At 40.0% G+C, this 21,522-nt stretch overlaps 1 protein-coding gene and 1 non-coding gene across 4 annotated transcripts; one reads left to right on the top strand and one right to left on the bottom strand.

Moving 5' to 3' along the window:
• Positions 1–6,203: 6,203 nt before the first annotated feature.
• ZNF699 (zinc finger protein 699) lies at positions 6,204–21,042 on the bottom strand. 3 transcript variants are annotated; one of them, XM_028088890.2, is made up of 6 exons: positions 20,651–21,042; positions 16,517–16,606; positions 15,459–15,585; positions 12,593–12,691; positions 11,891–12,074; positions 6,204–11,539 (listed from the first exon to the last, which is right to left on the bottom strand). In XM_028088890.2, the coding sequence occupies exons 2-6, from the start codon at positions 16,562–16,564 to the stop codon at positions 10,081–10,083; spliced, it is 1,917 nt and encodes a 638-aa protein (XP_027944691.1). In that variant the 5' UTR covers positions 16,565–16,606; positions 20,651–21,042; the 3' UTR covers positions 6,204–10,080. The 3 variants fall into 3 exon arrangements, with proteins under 3 accessions (XP_027944691.1, XP_027944690.1, XP_027944692.1); XM_028088889.2 differs by having other exon boundaries at positions 16,517–16,569; XM_028088891.2 differs by lacking the exon at positions 20,651–21,042 and having other exon boundaries at positions 6,204–11,536; positions 16,517–16,696.
• On the top strand, positions 14,623–14,695 carry TRNAR-CCU (transfer RNA arginine (anticodon CCU)). Its single transcript has one exon. It is a non-coding gene; the product is annotated as a tRNA-Arg (tRNA).
• Positions 21,043–21,522: the final 480 nt, after the last annotated feature.

Below are 21,522 nucleotides of genomic sequence, written 5' to 3'. Positions count from 1 at the left end.
ATTATTCTGTATATATACTACTATACTTGTATAGTATATACTATTATATATATAGTACACCACATATCTATTTGGCCTGAAGAAAGAAGGGAATTCTGTCATTTGAAACAACACGGGTGAGCCTTAAGGATATTCTGCTAAGTGAAATAAGCCAATCACAATGATAAATAATGCATGATTCCATTTATGTATCTAAAATAGTCAAATTCAAAGAGTTAGAATAGAATGGTGGCAGGAGGGGGAAATGGAGAGTTCCTAACCAAAGGGCAGAAAGTTTCAGTCAAGCAAAACAAATAAGCTCTAGGTACCATGTTGTACCTAAAGTCAACGGTAATATATGAACACTTCAAAATTTGTTAAAAGAATAGAGCTCATGTTAAGTGTTCTTAGAGCCACAAATATTAACTGAGAAAATGGAAATACTACCAGATTCTTGATATAGGAGTCCTAATTTTCCCTAAATTGCTCATTTTAATGCATTTGATGACTGATTAAACTCACATGTTTTTGTACGTTAACTTAAATATTAAGGAGCTATTTATGGGGCACCCCTGTGGCTCAGTCATTAAGCATCTGCTTTCAGCTCAGGTCATGATCTCAGGGTCCTGGGGTCGAGCCCCGCATCGGGCTCTCTGCTCCGCGGGAAGCCTGCTTCTCCCTCTCCCACTCCCCCTGCTTGTGTTCCCTCTCTCGCTGCGTCTTTCTCTGTCAAATAAAATCTTAAAAAAAAATTAAGGGGCTATTTAATGTTTAACAGACATGTTTTTGTTTTTGTTGCCTACTCTGTGCCAAAGATAGACTAGGCTCTGAGAAATCAGAAATGAGTGAGACTCAATATTTCCCTCCACTCAGTATCTACGTGTGTAAGGACAAAATAAAATGTCCCGTCAAAGATCTAGGGAAATCCGTACCTTCAGATCACAGGATATTTTAATCAAATAATATGAAACTAGCCTATTAATAGTATCTGAAATCTATTTTGAACTTTCTATACACATTCATCACATATATGGCTTCCACTATACTGTTTAATCCTTGCAACTAGAATGAAGGAGAAAGAAGACTGTTTAAGGAAAATGTAGGAGCAGGGAAAAAAGAAAGACATGCCCTAAACTGTAACTGGCTGACCCTTCTATGATCGCTCTCTTGATCTCAGCTGCCTTCCTACGTTCTATTACCATAGTCTAGCTGGTGCAAGTGGTACCCATTACTCCCCGTTGAGGTTTACTGGAAACCTGCAAAGTGACCTGGCAGGTGAAATGACAGACTGGGTTGGTAGGAGGGAATAACGGCTAGATGACCTGTGTCTGGAGTCTGGATGTGAGGATTCAAATCTGAATTCATACCCATTTTACCTCACGGTTTAATACAAGTTATATTTAAATGCTGTGCTCCCTTATTCATCTGTAAACTGACGATGATGTGCAGTCCTCTTCCTTAGAGGGTGGTGGTTATGCAGATGAAATGAAACAAGCTACACAGAACACTTAGCTCAGAGCCTGCCGTGTAGGAAGCCAATGAAAGTTAATGACATCATGCATAAGGTCTTCATCATCCTCATCACTTCATGATTTTGGAGTGCTCAGTGATAGTTCAGAGACCGGTTTCCTGCCATTATAGAGCTAGAACCAGTGTGGGAGGAAAGAACTCTGAATGAGGGTTCTTAGACTCTCACTAGAACCAAGAACATAAACTTCGCAGTGCATGGAGGGAAAACTTTGCATGTTGGTACCCTACCATCTGTCTAACCCAAATGTCCTGCTTGCCTGACAATAAGGAAACAATGCTCCCCGAGTCCCTCCTCCATCCGCTGTCGCCCATGGCGCTCACTGGCTGCACTGTGACTTTGCATGAGCAAGGAGGAAGGGGGCTGCCCCTCTCCTGCCTGGTGAGCAACAATGGCTGAGGCTCTGTCCCCAGGAATGGCAGACAGACAGACTCAGGCCAGGCCTCCTGGTGGAGGCTACTACTCTGGGAGGAGACACAGGTATGAAGCCCACTAGACAGGGAGTGGCAGCCTGGAAGGCCGGAAACACAGGCTGATTATGGAATTGTGGCCTGGAGATGTGGATGCAGAGCTCATAATTAGCTGAACTGGTCCATGAACTCCGCTCCCTGAAGACTTCACAATCGTGGAGAACCATAGGAGGAAAAAGTGTCCTTGGTCCAGCTTAGTGACCTCTGAGTGCCCCCTTTTCCCAGAGGGGAGTTCATTTGGCCTCCTCTAGGCACATACCCACAAGGGAGGTTCTTTCTGTAAAGATTATTTCCACTTAAAAATTCTATTGCAATTTTGATTTATTGAAATAGCATTGATGATGAAATAATATCAGGAATATCGGCATCCTTATTAACATTTCCCGTGCTAGAACATGAAAAGACCTCCATATTTGTACATTTATATGTCTGCAGGGAGAACTTCACACTTTTCTTAATATAAGTACTTCTAATTCCTTGTGTTGTTTATTCCTTGGTAATTTTTTTTCTTTGCTAATTTGAATGACATTATTGGTTTCATTTGTTGCTAACTGATTTATATTGCCATATTAGAAAACAATTAAACTGTATATTTCCATTATCTAGCACTCTTTTTATTCTGTTTCTAGTTGTTTTCGAGAATTATTTTATCTGAAATTACTCGTCATTGTTAAGATTGCAGCTATAAAGTGTTTCAAATAGTGCCTGACACAATCAGTCAATAAACCTTTTGGTCAAATCAAGCTTTCAATATTTATATAATGCTAACAATGTGTCCGATGTTTTCAAAGATAAAGCAATCTTGGTCTTTCATACTTTGTTAACTGGATTCTCTTCTTCCCTGGTAACCACACTCCTTCCATAACACAGGGAGCCATATGATACAGATGGTTGAGAAGATACTTGGTGCTTGCCTAAAAGATGCTAAGTGAGGCTTACACCAGAATGCTGCCCACAGCCCCACCTAACCCTATGAGTTCCCCATTCAACCACACCCAATCCTGCCTGTCCTGACTCTTCACAATGCTTTGATCCCTGGAGGCAGTAGAGTGTAGTATTAAAAAGCCTGGGTTCTGGGGGCTCAGTCGGTTAAGTGCCTGCCTTCGGCTTGGGTCATGATCCCAGGGTCCTGGGATTGAGTCCCAAATCAGGCTCCCTACTCAGCGGGGAGCCTGCATTTTCTTCTGCCTGCCTGCCCCTCTCGCTCTCTCACAAATAAAATCTTAAAAAAAAAAAAAAGAAAGAAAAAAGCCTGAGTTCTGGATTCATAGTTCCACCACATACTATGTAATTCTGGGCTCATTTGTGAATCTATTTCACCATGTGTATTATGTTGATATAAGTATCTGCCTCATAAAATTTTGTGCTGATCAAATAAGTTAATACATGGACGTCAAAACTGAATGACACAGAATAAAAGCTCATTAAGTGTTAAATATTATTTTTTACCTCTTCTCTTTATATAAAACCAAGCCAGCCCCCTTCTCTTCAAATCATCTCTGAATCAAACCTTCGTCCTCTAAACTCTTCCACAGTCTAAAAACTTGGGGCAGTGAAGGAAGTGTTTCTGATCCCACAGAAATGACGTGATCCCTGCCCCCCACCCCAGCCACTCCAGTAGCATCTCCTATATGCATCTGATGGTACTGAATGACTTTGATTTATGGCCAATGTTGATAATATATCTGCCTTAAATACAAAAATTTATTTCTTGTTCCTTATCTATTGTTAACACGATACAGATTTTTAAAAATATATTAGCCTTATATTTTATAATTGAGGAAAATAACAAAAAGCAATTATTAGTAAATTGAATCCAGCAATGTATAAAAAGATTTTCACACCATGACTGGAGATGTATTCCAGATGTGAAAGGCTGGTCCATTATCTGAAAATCAGTGTGATCCACCATATCAGCAGGCTATGATCATATCAATTGATGCAGAAAAGGCATTTGACAAAACCCAAAACCTATATTCATGATTTTTTTTTTAACTCTGCAAACTAGGAAGAAGGGAACCTAACTTGAGGAAAAGCACCTCAAGAAAACCCATTGTTAACATCTTAGCAATAGGGTGCCTGGATGGCTCAGTTGGTTAAGCGATTGCCTTCAGCTCAGGTCATGATCCTGGAGTCCCAGGATCAAGTCCTGCATCGGGCTCCCTGCTCAGCAGGGAGTCTGCTTCTCCCTCTGACCTTCTTCCCTCTCATGTTCTCTCTACCATTCTCTCTCTCTCTCAATAAATAAATAAAAATCTTTATTTAAAAAAAATCTTAGCAATAAAAATAGGACACAGCTTCACACAACAACTTGGATGTATCTCAAGGGGATTATGCTGAGTGAAAAAAAAGTCTGTTTCCAGAAGGTTACCTACTATATGGTTTCTTTACATAACATTCTTGAAAAAAAACCAAAATTATACAGATGGAGAACATATTGGTAGTTGTTAGGGCTATTGATGGAGAGGTTTGGGTCTGAATACCAAGTAACTAAAGAGGTTTTGTTTTTGTTTTTTTTACTTTTTATTTATTTGAGAGATAGCAAGAGAGAGCACAAGCAGGGGGAGGGGCAGAGGGAGAAGGAGACTCCCCACTGAGCAAGGAGCCCGATGTGGGCTCGATCCCAGGACCCTGGGATCATGACCTGGGCTGAAGGCAGATGCTTAACCGACTGAGCCACCCAGGCGCCCAAGAGTTCTTTTGGGTGATGGAACAATTCTGTATTCTGATTATGGTAGTAGGTCCATTCATCTACACATGTTCAAACTGCGAAGAAACACACACACACACACACACACACACACACACACACACACATACACATACACGCATCTCAAACTGGCAAAATTTGAATAAGCTCTTGGATTTCCACTGGGGAAAACTGAGTGATGGATACATGGAATTTCCCCATACATATATTTTCACAGATTACTGTGAATCTATAATTATTTCATAAAAAAAAACATTTTAAACACACATACACACACAAACTCAGGACCAGAAGGCTTAAGTGACTTTTCTAAAATCACAGAGGTAGAGTTGGAAAGTGAAAACCATCAGGTGTCTTGACTCCCAGTCCAGTTTTCTTCCCATTCCACCAAGGAAGCCCTGTGACCTTAAGACAATAGGCACATAAACAGTATTTTTCTGCATATATCTTGAGCACATTGCTACTGATAATGTGAATGGTAGAAAGTTCTGATTGGATAGGTTTATAAGCAGACTGGGCATAGCAGGAGACAGGCACTGATATAAGCATCTACCCCAAAAGCTAGAATTAAATTAAACCCAATAGAATAGAAGGGAATAAAACCAAAAATTAAATAATCAGAAGGCAGAATAAAGTTGGTTCTTGGAAAAAATTAATATATCTAAATCCCTAACAGGATGAAGAAAAAGGAAGAGAACATATATATTACCAATATCAGAAATGAAAAGGGGATATAGTGAGTTTTCAGACATTAAAAGGGAATTACAGGACGGGCACCTGGGTGGCTCAGTTGGTTAAGCGACTGCCTTCGGCTCAGGTCATGATCCTGGAATCCCGGGATCGAGTCCCATGTCGGGCTCCTTGCTCAGCAGGGAGTCTGCTTCTCTCTCTGACCCTCTTCCCTCTCGTGCTCTCTATCTCTCATTCTCTCTCTCAAATAAATAAATAAAATCTTTAAAAAAAAAAGGGAATTACAGGATATTGTGAATAAAATTTATGCCAACACGTTTGAAAAGTTATGGAATGGACAGATACAATTTAGCAAAACTAACACAAGAACAAATAAAAAAACCTGAATAATCTATCTATATATATAGTTTCACCAGTGAAACTATCTTACAAAAGCTTTCTGTGAAGAAAACCCATAAGACAGATTCACTAGTGAATTGTTCCAAACATATAAGGACTAACTCGTTCAAATTTTATAGAAAGTCTTTCATAACAGTTTCCAACTCCTTTTATGGGGCAATATAAACTTGACACAAAACACAGACAAGTACGTGACAAAAAATTACAAGACAAACCTCTAATTAACAGACACAGGAATAATTTTTTGAAAGTCATATACTTAATCTAGCAAAATGAGAAGGCTAATTAGCCAATATATACCATGTCCAAGTGTGGTTTATTCCAGGAAGACATGTTTTACCATCTGAAAATCAAGGAATGTAATAATTCACATTAACAAACTGAAGGATTTTTTTTTAAGACCATGATACATGCAGAGAAGGCACTGGATAAAATATTCACTCACAACAATGAAAAAAAAAAAAACTTGGCAAACCGGGAATAAAACAATTCTCTTCATTTTTAAAAGTAATCTATGAAAAACTTACAGCTATTATTATACTTATGAAATATTGAACATTTCCCCCTAAGATCAGGAACAGAGCAAAGATGTTCATATTCATCATTTCTATTCATCACTGTAAAGCAATGAGGCAAAATAAAAAAAAAAAGATAAAGTTTAGAAATCAAGTAAGAATTCCTTTTGTTATTGACAGGATTGTACACAGAAAATCCAAAACAATCCACAAACTATTTGAATAATTCAAGTAATAATAATTTAATTTATAAATGTCACTGGATAAAAAGATCAATGTACAAAATCACAATTCATGCTAGCTAAAAAATTAAACAGGAAATAAATATATTTACAAAGCAAAACATACCACATACCTAGAAATAAATTAAACAAAGATATTCAAGTCCTCTATAATTAAACTACAAAACACTGTTGAGAAAAATTAAAGACAACCTAGGTAAATGGATGACTATATTATGTTTAATTGGAAGACTCGATCTTGTAAAGATGTCAATTTCATTCAGGTAATGGCATCGTCAAGGCAATTCCAAACACACTCTCAGCATATTTGTGAAAACTGATAAGGAAGTTCTAAAAATAATATAGAAACAAATGAGGAACAGAGAAGGCAGGACAATCTTAAAGAATAAAAATGTTTTAAGTCTCTCACTACCAGATTTCTAAATGTACCGCAAAGCAACATAAAGGTGGAGAAGCCACCTTTAGCAATCTGAAGATATGTTAACAGATGGCATCTAACCTTTCTGAAAGGATTTCTGGAACTACTCAGCCCCTGGTGAGTTGCCAGACTTCAGTTCCCTCCTGTTGCTAAGACCCTAGTAAGCACAACATGCCAGCTGACCATATTACCCCACTTGCCCCCTGCTGCCTCCTCCCCTCTCCGTACACATCACACTCTGACTCGGTGCAACCCTACTCTGGTTTCTGGATGAACACAGGAGTCAGTCCTAAACAAATCAGAGTATTACATTCCTTTGGCCACAGTGATTAGATAACTATTAGCAAGTGAGCCAATCAGATTCTATTATAAGGATCATATTGGAGTTGTTCAAAAAGACCATCGCTCTTTTCTTCCTGAGACTTCAACCTAGAAAGAAAGCAGCCTGGATCTTCTGGGAACTATGGTAGAGAAAAATAGCCTGCCAGGAAGAAGAGCTAAATGTAAGAAGATACAGAGCCAAGATACAGACACTGAACTCATCCAGATAACAGCTTTTTAGCCCCAGGATCCCAGCCATCCCCGAAGGACTTCTTCAATAATCAAACCCATAAATTCCCTTTATAGCTTATACATACGAGAAGAGTGAAAAAACGAGCCAGAGGTGGGGAAAAGTTACCTGCAATATATGTATATATGATCTATGTTAAGTTATGAATACATGATCTATAACACATGGTTTTATGTATGTGTATGTAACTAGACACAGAGATACACATACACACAAAAGAAGACAGTAACTAGAAGGAAACCCTTCAAATAAAAAAGGAAACAAAAATGGGTGAAATGCTTCAACAGGGTGCCCTCATAAAAGATATCCAAATCGCCAATAAGCACATAAAAAAGCATTTACCATCACTACGTATCAGGTAACTGCAAACTGAAACCAAAGCAGGATACTACCATGTCCTCTGCCGGATGCCTAGGATCAGAAAGGGCTGGCCAACTAGGTGGCACAACTGGAGTTTGCATGCACTGCTTTTAGGATGATAGGTGGAATCCACCTTTTTGAAAAACTGGAATACCTATTAAAACCAAAGCCAAAGTCTACCCTATGAGTCAGTGATCCCATTCCTACAAACAAAACATATACCAAGAGAAATAAGTCAGTAAAAGGAGCAATTAAAAGGCAAACCAGACATCATGCTGAGAAAAGAAGTCAAACATATAACTGTACATATTGTATTTAAGCACTTACATAAAGATCAAGAAGATCAAGAAGAAGCAAACCTAATGAACTGAATAAAAGTCAAATTGTGGTTTCCTCTGTGGAGCAATTATCGAGAAGGCAGATAAATAAACTTTCTGGAATCCTGGGAATGTTCTGTTTACCCGGGTATGTACAAGTGAAATTTCATCAAGCTGTACACTTAAAATTAGCACATGTCGTGCACAGTAGCATATATATGCTTTATTAAAACAGCAGAAAATGATGAAGGGAAAGTGGCATAGGTCTACTTTTGAAATAAAGGGGAAATATAATGGAAGGGAAAAGTGTAGCCAGATGTACCTGAAGAAGCACAAACCAAAGAACTTTCATCTTTCTCAAATAAAAAAGCAGAAAAATCTGAAGGTGTCAAATATAAATCTTCCTCCACTAAAATAGGATGATGCCTGTCTGATGCTCACCTCACTGATACCTAATTTTCCTTACTGCCCACAGCCCTTCTTGCTGGAGATGCCAGTGGACTTGCACGGATGTCTTTCCCCTTGAGCAAAGTGACACGGTGGGATTGCACTATACACAGATAACAATCCTGCTCCAAAATGGGGCCACCTCTATAGAGCCGGCTGACGTGCCAGAGGGACTGTCAGATCAGCAAAAGGACAATGCTGGAACTTGCCAGAAAACCTAAGAAGCTGTGTATGACCGTGATGGAGGAACTTATGGAAAGGTCTATGGAGCTGCTGCCTCTGACTTTACTGAAGTAAAAGCATTTAATGTTCTGTTTCAAGCTAGTATTGATTGGTGGGTCCGATCATCAGGAAAATGAGCCGGACACTGAAGCTCACCATGCCCCTATGTATCTGTCTCCATCCTATGGACCCACTAAATGAAGAATAATAGCTTTCTCCCGCTGCCTTCCAATTCTCACGCAAACTCTGTTTCAGACAACTCTAACCTGGGACTGGATAGGGAAATGATTCTGAGAAATGGAATCCCAACCATGTCCAAATTAACACACACAAGCCAGCTGAACCAACTCTACTTCTAGCTTTCTTGTCAGAAGGTCCCTTTTTAAACTCAAAACACTGGGTCCAATTCCTAGCCATGAGCAAGGACAGAGAAAATATAAAAACAACATATTAGATGCGACTCTTCTTTTGAGAACTTGCCCTTATTAATTTCTGTTGAAATGGCTTATTAGACAGAAAAAGCTTCTAATAATAAAAACCGATAACCTGAAAAACTTTAGGTTTAGTTAAAAAAAAAAAAGGAAAAAAAATTGGGTAGGCAAGTTCCAGTATCTGCCATAACTAGATCAAAATGAAATGACCAATTACAAGGAAGAAATTACAAAAGAAATGACAAATACCAAAGTGTTGATACCATAACAGGTGTGATACTGCACACCTGGAGAACAATGAGTATTAATTAGATACTAATTAAAAAAAAAAGATCACTCCTGCCTTCATTTGAAAAACACCTTGAATCCCCTATGGGTCCAAAAGATTTTATAACGTAAAGAACATTTACATCTTGGCCAAAATAAAAGTACCTATAATAAAATGTGGTCAGAGCTGAAAAGGTATTAGAGGAAAATTTATCACCTTAAATATTCGTATCAGAAAACAGAAACCGAGTATCAATGAGCCAGCAGTCCACTTTACAGGTGAGGCCCTGATCTGTGCTTCTTGTGTGAATTTTCTTACACGCCGGAAGTGACATTCACAAAGGCATTCCCACAAGGTGTATGGACACAGGCTTCTCTTAGCTGTGAGTTCTCAAGTCCTCAAACAGATAAGCAACACTTTCTTGCTTTCTTACATTCATGGCCCATCTCCACAACGTTCCAGATATGCTATGAGGTGAAAACGCCTTGCAGACGCTCCCACATTTCACAGCATTTATACGTTTTCCCTAGTGTGAGTTTTCACATGTCTTCGAAAGTAGGCAGGACACACAAAGGCTTTCCCACATTCCTTACATTCATATGGTTTCTCTCCAGTGTGGCTTCTTACATGTCTTCGAAAGGATGAGGGACAACTGAAGGCTTTCCCACATTCCAGACATTCGAAGGGTTTCTCACCAGTGTGCGTCCTCACATGGACAGTAAGGTATGAAGAATGACGAAAGGCTTTCCCACAATCCTTACATTCATAAGGTTTCTCCCCAGTATGTGTTCTCATGTGGATCCTCAGAGCTGAGGGATAAATAAAGGCTTTGCCACATTTCTTACATTCATAAGGTTTCTCTCCAGTGTGAGTTCTTATATGTACTGTAAGGTGGGAGGAACTAATAAAGGCTTTCCCACATTCTTTACATTCATAAGGCTTCTCTCCAGTGTGAGTTCTTAAGTGTTCAGTGAGGGATGAGGAACGGCTAAAGGCCTTCCCACATTCCTTACATTCATATTGTATCTTTCCAGTGTGATCTCTCACGTGTGCTCTGAAGGATGAGGGACAACTAAAGGCTTTTCCACATTCCTTACATTCATAGGGTTTCTCTCTACTTTGATTTTTCACATGCGTATTAAGGGAAGTGGGAAGATAGAAGGCTTTTCCACATTCCAGGCATTCATAGGGTTTCTCTCCAGTGTGTTTTCTCATATGGATACTTAAGGAGGAGGGACAGTTGTAGGCTTTCCCACATTCCTTACATTTATAGGGTTTCTCTCCTGTGTGTGTTCTGACGTGTACAGTGAGTTTTGAGGACTCGCTGAAGGCCTTCCCACACTCTTTACATTCGTAAGGCTTCTCTCCAGTATGAATTCTTATATGTATTATAAGGTGAGAGGAAGAACTAAAGGCTTTCCCACATTCCTTACATTCATATGGCTTATCTCCACTGTGAATTCTTTTGTGTTTGGAGAGTGAGGAAGAACAACTAAATGCCTTCCCACATTCCCTACATTCATAAGGCTTATCTCCACTGTGAATCCTTTTGTGTTCTGTCAGGGATGAAGAACAGCTAAAGGTTTTTCCACATTCCTTACATTCATAGCTTGTCTTTCCAGTGTGAATCTTCATATGTGCCCTAAAGAAGGAAGAACAACCGAAGGTTTTTGTACATTCTTTACATTCATAAGGTTTCCCTTCAGTGGGATTTTTCACATGCTTCTTAAAACAAGCAAGAAAATGGAAAGCTTTCCCACATTCTTTACATTGATAGGGTTTGCCTCCAGTGTGAGACCTGATGTGATTCTTAAGGGATAAATGATCCGTGAAGGCCATTTTACACTCGTGGCATTCATAGGACTTCACTTCAGTAGTTCTCTTGAGTATATTAAGATGTGAAATTTGGCCGAAGTCTTGTCCACACCAATTTTCTTCATTACATTCATAGATGTTCTCCACAACTGGACTTCTTTTAAAAATAAAAGCACATTATTAGTAATAAATATAATTTTATCATGTTCAGTGACTACATTTTCTGCCCAGTCAAGTTACAAGTTCAAAGTCCTCACAGAAGGGTCTACAATAGCCAATATTATCACTGAGGTTTTTTTGACATACAATTTTTCTGGTAATTGCTTATAATTGAACTATGTTTCAAACATTGAAGATCTCAATGTCATTTTTGGGGGGGAAAAATCTTGGAAAAATTCTTTATGAAATCACAATTTTTGACCAAGTTCTAGGTACACATTTTTTAAGTTTTATGACATTTTAAGATTCTCTCTCGAGGCATGCTTTTTCTTTTTTGAATGGCACTCACCTCAAATGTCTCTCATGGTTTTTGTTCTGATAACAAATACCATGGTATTCCCAGTTTTTGTGTAAAATGGATGAGCAAGAATCATTCCTTTTGAATCTTACTATTTTCTGTTCACTGGATATTCTCTGTCCATAAATATCTTGTGGAGCTACTGATTCATTAGTTTTAAGTTGGATCTCAAAACCTGAAACAAAAAGGCAGAGGCACCTATAAGGAAAAGGACTTCTGGCAACATAGCTGTTTCAGGACTTTGGTAATATACACAAGGGTCAAAATGGTAAGCAAGAAATAATTCCATGAAGACTGAGACTGATAGTAACACAAATAAGGTATTATTAGGAGAACAAAGGGCACCTGGCTGGCTCAGTCAGAAGAGCATGGAACTCTTGATCTTGGGCTCATGAGTTTGAGCCCTATGCGGGTTGTATTGCTTAAATAAAACTTAAAAAGGAAAACAAAACAAAAAGGAACCAGTTCCTTCCTAAAATGCAAATGACCAAATACTAACTTACAAGAAGAAATATGGACCGTCTTTCCCAAGAACAAGGAAAGTGTGAGAATACTGATAAAAACTCAAAATAGTAATCTAAGGTATCTAGAAGATCACACCCCTCAAACAAAACAAAGTTTTGTTTTGCTTTTATTTGATTTTTCCAAACATAATATCCCCCAACCAGAACAGTTTCTCCCAAGGTTTCTTGCCTTCCTGGTGCTCCCCCTGGATAGGTCCTCTTTCCGCTGTCTCCAGGTCCTCCTCTTGTTTCCACTGGGAGATCAGATATGGTGTCTGCAGTGGATACCCTGTTAATGCAGAAAGGCTTATCATGACGGAAAATAATGAGGAACCATAAACATTTCCATGAGACAGGGTCAAAATTTTGCCCTTCTGATACTGTAATAATGGGCAAGAGCAAATTGAATTTCTACAAAATGTTTGTCAAAAGTTTTTTTAAAGCAGGAGCAGAATGGGGGAGTAGACAATGACAAAGACAATGACACAGCCTCTGATTTCTAGAACTGATGTGATATTATCTAAACTTCAATATTAATATTAGAAGCTGGTTTGATATAGCCAGGACATTTTGTTCTCCTATTGCACATTAATAATCTCACAGAATACCAATCTTAAACAAGATTACTCTGAGACCATGATAAAATTAAACAAAATAAGGCCACTACATAATTTAATCTAAGGATGACCCCCCCAAAAAAGTGACTGTGCCACCCATAAAATACTCAATAATAAAATTTCTACCTCTTTTTATCAGCATCCAATCTAAAGTGACCACCTGGACTGGGTCGAACAGTGTCCCTTGAAAATATATGTCCAAACAGATCAATGAAACAGAATAGAGAGCCCAGAAATAGACCTACATAAACACAGTCAGCGGATCTTTGACAAAGGATCAAAGGCAATACGCGAAGAAGTCTTTTCAACAGAGACCAAAACAACTAGCCATCAACGTGCAAGAAAATTAATCTAGACACAGACTTTTACACTCTTCACAAAAATCAACCCAAAATGGATCACATGGATCAAAGACCTAAATGTAAAATGCAAAACAAGGAAATTCCTCGAGGAAAACACCATATGAAGAGATAGTCCCATATGTCATCAGGAAAATGCAGATTAAAACAATGAGAAACCGCCACACACCTATGAGAGCAGCTAAAATACAGAACACTGACACCAACAAATGCTGGCAAGGCTGTAGAACAGGAACTCTCATTCACTGCTGGGGGGAATGCGGAATGGTACAGCACTCTGGAAGACAGTTTGGCAACTTCTCACAAAACTAATCTTACCATATGATCAGGCAATCACACTCCCTGGAATTTACCCACAGGAGCTGAAAACACGTCCACACAAAAACCTGCACATGCATGTTTTACTGCAGCTTTATTCACAACTGCCCCAAATTACAAAGCATTAAGATATCCTTCAGAGGGTGAATGGATGAATAAAACTGCGGTACACCAGACAGCGAAATACTATTCTGAATTAAAAAGAAATGAATTATCAAGCCATGTAAAGACATTAAAGAGGCATAAATGCATATTACTAAGTGAAAGAAACCACTGAAAAATCTATATACCATATGATTCCAACTACATGACATTCTAGAAAAGCCAAAACTATGGGGACAGTAAAAAGATCAGTGGTTGCCACAGGTTAGCGAGGAAGGAGATGAACGGATGAGGCAAAGAGGATTTTTAGGACAGTGAAATTACTCTAAATGATACTATAATGATGTATACCACTACATATTTGCCCAAGCCACAGAATGTATTCTGTGTTGAATGACTTCGCCAAGAGTGAATCCTAATGCATAAACTATGGACTCAGGGTGATGATGATGTGTCGATTCAGGTTCATCAATTGTAACAAATGTACCACTCTGGTAGGAGATGCTGATAGTGGAAGAGGCTCTACCTATGTGGGAGCAGAAGTCTCTGTATCTACCACTCACATCTGCTGTGAATCTACAACTGCTCTAAAAAAAAGTAAGTGTGTCAAAACAAAATGTCATGTTCACTTGAAAGCTCAGAATGTTACTTTATTTGGAAATAGGGTCTTTGTAGCCATAATCAAGTAAAGATGGAGTTATACTGGATTAGGGTGGGTCTTAAGTCCATTGATTAGTGTCCTTATAAGGAGGGGCATAGAGACAAAGGGGAAAAGGCCATGTGAGGACAAAGGCAAAGATTAGAATGATCTAGCTGCATGGGACACCTGGCTGGCTCAGTCGGTAGAGCATGCGACTCCTGATCTCAGGGTTGTGGGTTCTAGCCCCACGTTGGGTGTAGAGATCACCTAAAAATAAAATCTTAAAAAAAAAAAAAAAAGAATGATATCACTGCAAACCAAGAAACGCCAAGTATTGCTGGCAACCACCAGAGGCTAGGAAGAGACAAGGAGAGATTTCTCCCATAGAGCCTTCAGAAGGAGCATGGTCCTACTTGACACCTTGTTTGTACTTCCAGTCTCCAGAAATGTGAAAAAATAAGTTTCTGCTGTTTTTAGCCACAGTTTGTGGTACTTTGTTATGAAAGGCCTAGGAAACCAATACAGCCTACTTCCACAGACCATCCCCAAATCACTCACCCAAAGTACAAACCCTATAATATGTACTTTTTAACACTTTCTTTCTGAGACACACCACAGCTTCCCATGTCATATGTTCTCCCTCCCTGCACTGAGTAATAACCCCCCCACCTTGTTTACATGTATGTTTCTGAGTAAAGACCATTGACATCATTAAAATTCTCATAAGGACCCAAACCACAAACCTCCCTAAGGCCCAAAGTGACCCCTGAAGTCTATGTCAGCACTTTTAACACTTAATAAGCCTCAAGGCTTTTAACCACAAGAAAAAGAAAAAGGCAGTTCACTACACAGATGTTTATTTTCATGGTAAAGCCACTAGACTTAAAGTTCCTTGGGGTCTGTGACCATGTCGGTCTTATTTACCAATTCATTCCAATTCCTCAGCCTAAATCCTAGAACAAGGTCAATTAGTAAAATTGTTTTCTAAACAACTAAATGAAGGAATGTTGCCATTCTTACCTAGGGAGGCCAGGTTCTGAAAGTTTTCCAGCATCACATCTCTGTAGAGGCTCCTCTGAGCAAAATCCAGCAGAGCCCACTCCTCCTGGGTGAAGTCCACGGCCACATCCTCAAAGACCACAGAGTCCTAAAACATCCCACATATATTCTTTTCAGAAAGGTGCTCACTCTCCCCATGTGTGCAGGAAGATTGATGAAGTTGCTAATACTGGGGAACTGAGAATCAATTCAAAGGAAGTTCTGAAGATTTTATGGTCTCCCAACATCTACCCATTACATCCTTCCTAACTGACCCCATCCAGTCTCATGTATCTAACCACACTTCTAAAACACCAAATTTATCTCTTGCACAGTTTGATGGTGACCATTTCCAGTCTTATGATCCAGGACAGTCCAGAGCCTATAGCAGAAATGACAGAAATGCTCTAGAGATGAGTTAATTTCCACACTGACACCAGCAATTTCTTGTTACACAAACAATTTCACCTGCTTCCTTCTTTCCCACCACAGCACTCAGCACAACATGAAAGACTGGGTCAAATCCAAGTGAGGTTTAAATGCATAAAAACACACTTGAGGAATAGGAAGCTTTCCTTTTTCTTTCTTTCTTTCTTTCTTTCTTTCTATTTATTTATTTATTTACTTACTTACACTTACTTACTTACTTATTTACTTACTTACTTACTTATCTTCCCACAAACCTGAGGCCCAGGAGCTTGCAGAAATATAACTTTCACCTCAGGCCCACAGCTGGCCATATTGTATTCTAGGCCAGGGGTCAGCAAACTATAGCACATGGGCTAAATCCAGCCTACAACTTGCTTAGGTAAAGTTTTATTGGAACACAATAAAACATTTGTTTATGTACTGTCTGTGGCTGCTTTCAAACTAAATTGGTGGTTTAATTGCAATAGAAACTCTATAGCCTTCAATGCCTAAGACACTTACAATGTGGCCCAACAGAGAAATAGATCGCTAACAACTGCTCTAAACAATTAGGAGGTCAAGGACCTGGTGGAATGGAAAATTCTTTTGGAGAATTATTAGCACCTACTTACCTGTGTCATATTTTTCTGTAACTCTGCAACTTTTCTTTCTTCTTCCATGTTCCCTTCATGAAGAAAGTCAAGAGTACTGAGAAATTAGAGCTGAGGCAGGAGAAAGAAAACACGAGAATCCAGGTCTCCCCACAATTTCCACAACTCATGAGCCTGGATGCTGCAGCATATCCGTTATGAGGGACCACTCCCCTCAACACACACACACACACACACACACACACACACACACACACACACACAGACATAAAGCATACCCCCAAGACACCCAACCAAATACACACTGATCTTGTAAGGAGGTGGAGTAATCTTATCTCCTCTAGAGCTAAAAAAACATTGCTGGGGTCCTTGCTAATTAAAAAAAAAAAAAAAAAGGTTAAAAGTCCCATGTTCTAAGTTAATTGAAATCTAAAAAGTTTAACTGTCAGTTTTCCCATGATAATGAAAAACAAAAAACAGCAGACAATGCCTTCAAACATAACTTTGACACTGTGTCAGATCCAAAAAAAGCATTTATAGACGCAACTTCTGGGGGCTCCACTCCCAGTATTTCTTACTTCTGCACCACTGGCAGCTAACAGGAATTACTGCTCAGCCCCTGACCACTGAACCCTCCCCTCCATGGGCTGCAGGGCCTCTGAAACTTGATTTTTATGAAAAAGCATCAACAGACTGAATTCTACATGTAGGAGGCAGGGAAGACTGCCATGCTGTGACTCTTGTCCTAAATTGTGCCTACACAGTACAGAAGAGCAGGACAAGAATGCCTGAAGTGAACTTAGCAACATGTCATCTCCGATAGTAATATCTGCAGCTCTATTACATAAATTTAAAATAATGAAAATACAACAGTTTTTCCCAGGCAGTGGATCAAGTAGTATATTTTAAAACTGAAAAAACCGCAACATTCTTTACTGAATTAATAATGTGCCATTTAAGCAACCATGATGTGAGAATGATCTTGCAAAGAGCTTTTCTTTCATAGAAGCTCTGCAAATCAGGTATTATTACAACCAGTTTATAGTTGAGAAATCTGAGAACCAATTAACCATACACTCAATGTTACCCAGTCAGAAAGCTGCTGAGGTGTATGTAACACAGGGTGTGATACATAGACAGATGTGTGAATGCAGGCCTGTTTGTCTTCAAAGCCTAAACTCCCAATGAGTGTATTTCTGAACATACACCTTACAATTTAGTTGTTAGTGAGGCTTTTATTACTAACATTACCAGAGTCTAGCCTAGAACCCTGCTGTGCACTATGGAAAGTAGGCAAATGAAGTATTCTATTTAAATGTTTTATCTTGGGGCGCCTGGGTGGCTCAGTTGGTTAAGTATCTGGCTCTTGATTTCAGCTCAGGTCATGATCTCAGGGTCAAGGGATCAAGCCCTGCATCAGGCTCTGTGCTCAGTGCAAAGTCTGTTTGTCTCTCTCCTGTGCTCCTCTCTGGAGAGAGAGAGAGAGAGAGAGAGAAATAAATAAATAAATAATCCTCTTATAAATAAATAAATGTTTTATCTTTGAGCTCCTCTTGACTAAGCCCCCCCGCCTTTTTAAAGATTTTATTTATTTAGTTGACAGAGAGAGACACGGCGAGAGAGGGAACACAAGCAGGGGGAGTGGGAGAGGGAGAAGCAGACTCCCCGCGGAGCAGGGAGCCCAATGTGGGGCTCGATCCCAGGACCCTGGGACCATGACCTGAGCCGAAGGCAGATGCTTAATGACTGAGCCACCCAAGTGCCTCTAAGCCCCCTTTTTTGAGCAAGGACACTTCCCTTAAGGCCCCTACCTCTTGCTTCTTTATTTCATATTTACTTAGGTAATATTTACCCCAATCCCACTACATACAGTCACAGGGGATATAGCACTGAACAAAACAGAAAAATCCTAAAGGACATGGATGTTATAATCATTTGAGGGAGGGCAGTAAATGAACAAAATGTATCAGGTGTGGTATATGATACATAATAATGCAGCACATTACAGGGATAAACAGGCACATACACATTTATGTTTAGCCAGTTAGGACTACTTTTGTGGCCGGGAAGAAGCAGAAAATTAAAAGAAGTGTTTCAGATAACACTGGAAATCCACAGTTGGTGTGGTACATATATTTACATATTTATATGAATATCATCAACTCCCAGAGAAAATAAAATCAGTATGAGTGGGCTAACCATTAACTTAAAGGATGGAAAAAGAACAGCATAAAGGTTTAGAAAAATGAAAATAGGACAAAATTAATATTTTTAAAAAATAAAAAGAATCATAAAAATGAACAAAGTGTCCTTTGAAAACTAATGAAATCAACAAAGCTTTAGCAATTTTAACAACAGAGCATAGACAAAGAGTTATGAATGAGTCATAATCACAGATGTTGAAGGGAGAATACAACAAAAAAGTTAAGAGAATATACATGCAAATGTACATATACTGAATGAATTGCTAGAAAGAAGTACAACTTTCTGGCAATGATCTAAAATAAATACAAAACTTGATTACATCCAATCCTAAAGGAAAAGAAAAAAAAAAAAAACAGTAGTTTAAAACATGCCCACAAAGGAAATATGAATTACAAATTGTTTCACATGTAAGTTCACCAAATAAGTAAAGGATTCATAATTCCATTGTAGGGATGGAAAATACTGTTTTCCTGAGTGTTTCCAAGCCTAAAAAGGACAACTCAAAACAAAACAGGAAAGATCTCATTCACACATATGAATGCAAAATAATATCAAAGTTTTAGTACAGGGGCGCCTGGGTGGCTCGGTTGGTTAAGCGACTGCCTTCGGCTCAGGTCATGATCCTAGAGTCCCAGGATTGGGTCCTGCATCGGGCTCCCTGCTCAACGGGGAGTCTGCTTCTCCCTCTGACCCCCCCCCCCATGCTCTCTCTCAAATAAATAAAAATCTTTAAAAAAAAGTTTTAGTACAATCAAGAATTGAATAATGAGGGTATAATCACAAACCAAGTTCATTTCCTCCTAGGAATGAAAGGTGGTTAAAAATGAAATCCTCAATTAATATAATCATCACATTAATATTAAAAGATCATATGGCTCTTCCTCTTAGATACAAAATAGTGACCGATCTATATCAATATCCATTGCTGATCATTTAACTAATTAGAACTAGAGGAGAATAACTTTAATTAGGAAAAAATAATTATCATCTACAACACCTACAGCAAACATTTTTTTTTTTTAAAGGAGGCTCAGTGCCAAATGTAGAGCCTAGCAGAGCTTGAATTCACGACCCTGTGATCAAGACCTGAGCTGAGACCAAGACATTATAACTGGGGTCACCTGGGTAGCTCAGTCGGTTAAGCGCGGTACTCTTGATTTAGGTTCTGGGTTTTTTTTTTTTTTAGATTTTATTTTATTTTATTTGAGAGAGAGAGTGAGTGAGAAAGAGAGCATAAGCCAGGGGGAGAGGCAGAGGGAGAAGCAGACTCTCCGCTGAGCAGGGAGCCCGACGCGGGGCTGGATCCCAGGCATGACCTGAGCCAAAAGCAGACGCTTAACCAACTGAGCCATCCAGGCGCCCCAGTTTCAGGTCTTGATCTCAGGATTGTGAGATCCAGTCCCAGAGGTCGGGGTGGGGCTCCCCCACTCAGTGGGGAGTCCGTTTAAGATTCTCTCTCTCCCTACCCTCGCTCTCTCTTAAAAAAAAAAAAAGTCACTTAACTGAGCCATGCAGGCGCCCCACAAACATCCCATTTAAATGCTGAAATGATAGAATAATTCCGTCTGGGATCAGGAACAAGGCAAGGATGTAAATTATATGCCACTCTAGTACTGTCTGTCCACTGAAGTGGAGGTCCTAGCAAACACACTAAATAAATAAAAAAGAATGCAAGGTACAGGAATAAAAGAGAAAACGCTGAAAATGGCACATGATGTCACTCTCGGTGTGAAATTCAAAATAATCTACAGATAAATGATTAAAATTTATAGCTGCATTCGACGATGAAGGGGGTCACAGAGATACTAAGTAATCAGTTCACATTTATGTACTTGAGTATAATGTATCAAACTGATGCCCACAGGCAAGGTAAAATTCACGGATGAAATACCTCCTGCACCAGGAGGGGAGATGGGAACGGAGTTGAGGCAAATGTCACCCGGTGCTCACCGAACACGCCGAAATCCACTGACCAGCGTACAGACGAGGTGGAGGCGCTCGTCCCCGTGACCGAATGGCAGGGATGCTTTTACTTTCCTTAAAGACAGCAAAGGATGCTTTGGAAGGCCGATTACATAGGAGAGTGGTTTTCTAACTCTAGCCTGCAGCCGACTCAACCCGGCTGCTGGACGCAGCCCAGAGCTCCTGATTCAGTGAGTTTGGGACGAGCCGCGGCCGGGGCAGGTCCCCTGCGCTGGATTCCGGCGGGGGCAGGGGGCACGGCCAGAGCGGCGGTCCTCCCAATGCCGACCTCTCCCCCTCCCGCAGGCCGGACCTGGGGCTGGTCAGACCGAGCCGGGAAGGACGCGCCGAACTGAGGCAAAACACTAGCCCAGACGCTAGCTGGGGATCGCGTAGATATGGCCGCCAACTCGCGCACGCGCAAGAGCTCATTTCTGCTTCCGGTTTCTGATTCACGCACAGCGTAAGGGGCGGGGCTTCAGGAGCTGCGATTTAAGGGCTGGGGGTGACCAGTCCCTGACCTCTTCATGGGCTGTGGTAAAAGGAGGTCCCTGTGACCAGGCTGGTGTTTTGGGGTACTCTGAGACAAAAGGATGTCCATGTCCCTGGGGATTGCTACAAGTTAATAAGCCCATAAGGCAGAGATGGCAGGTCTCCTAAGCGCAGCTAGCAGGCTTTAGCTGTAGTGCCTCTCAGATCTGCTGTCAAGGATGGCATTCCGGCCCCTCCTCAAAGGAACATCAAGACCTCCAATTCTTGGGCGGAGCCAGCTAAAACATTACTTAAAGTAACTAAAGTCAAGGGGTGCCTGGTGGCTCAGTGGGTTAGGCGTCTGCCTTCGGCTTGGGTCACGGTCCTGG

The sequence above is a fragment of the Eumetopias jubatus genome, unplaced genomic scaffold (genome assembly GCF_037043125.1).
Source record: "Eumetopias jubatus isolate StellerSeaLion01/CBP00866 unplaced genomic scaffold, mEumJub1_p1.0 scaffold_1, whole genome shotgun sequence".
NCBI lineage: Eukaryota > Metazoa > Chordata > Mammalia > Carnivora > Otariidae > Eumetopias > Eumetopias jubatus.
Note: the sequence above shows the minus strand (reverse complement) of the source record. Positions and strands in the feature narration are given on the sequence as shown.

Bases quoted from the DNA above. Each gene is read 5' to 3' on its own strand.
- ZNF699 (XM_028088890.2), bottom strand. From the start codon at position 16,564: ATGGAAGAAGAAAGAAAAGTTGCAGAGTTACAGAAAAATATGACACAG. The intron at 12,692-15,458 runs GTAAGAATGGCA...CTGCATTAACAG, and splicing joins TCAGAACCTGGCCTCCCTAG to GGTATCCACTGCAGACACCA. The intron at 11,540-11,890 runs GTGAGTGCCATT...TATTTTTAAAAG, and splicing joins AACCATGAGAGACATTTGAG to AAGTCCAGTTGTGGAGAACA.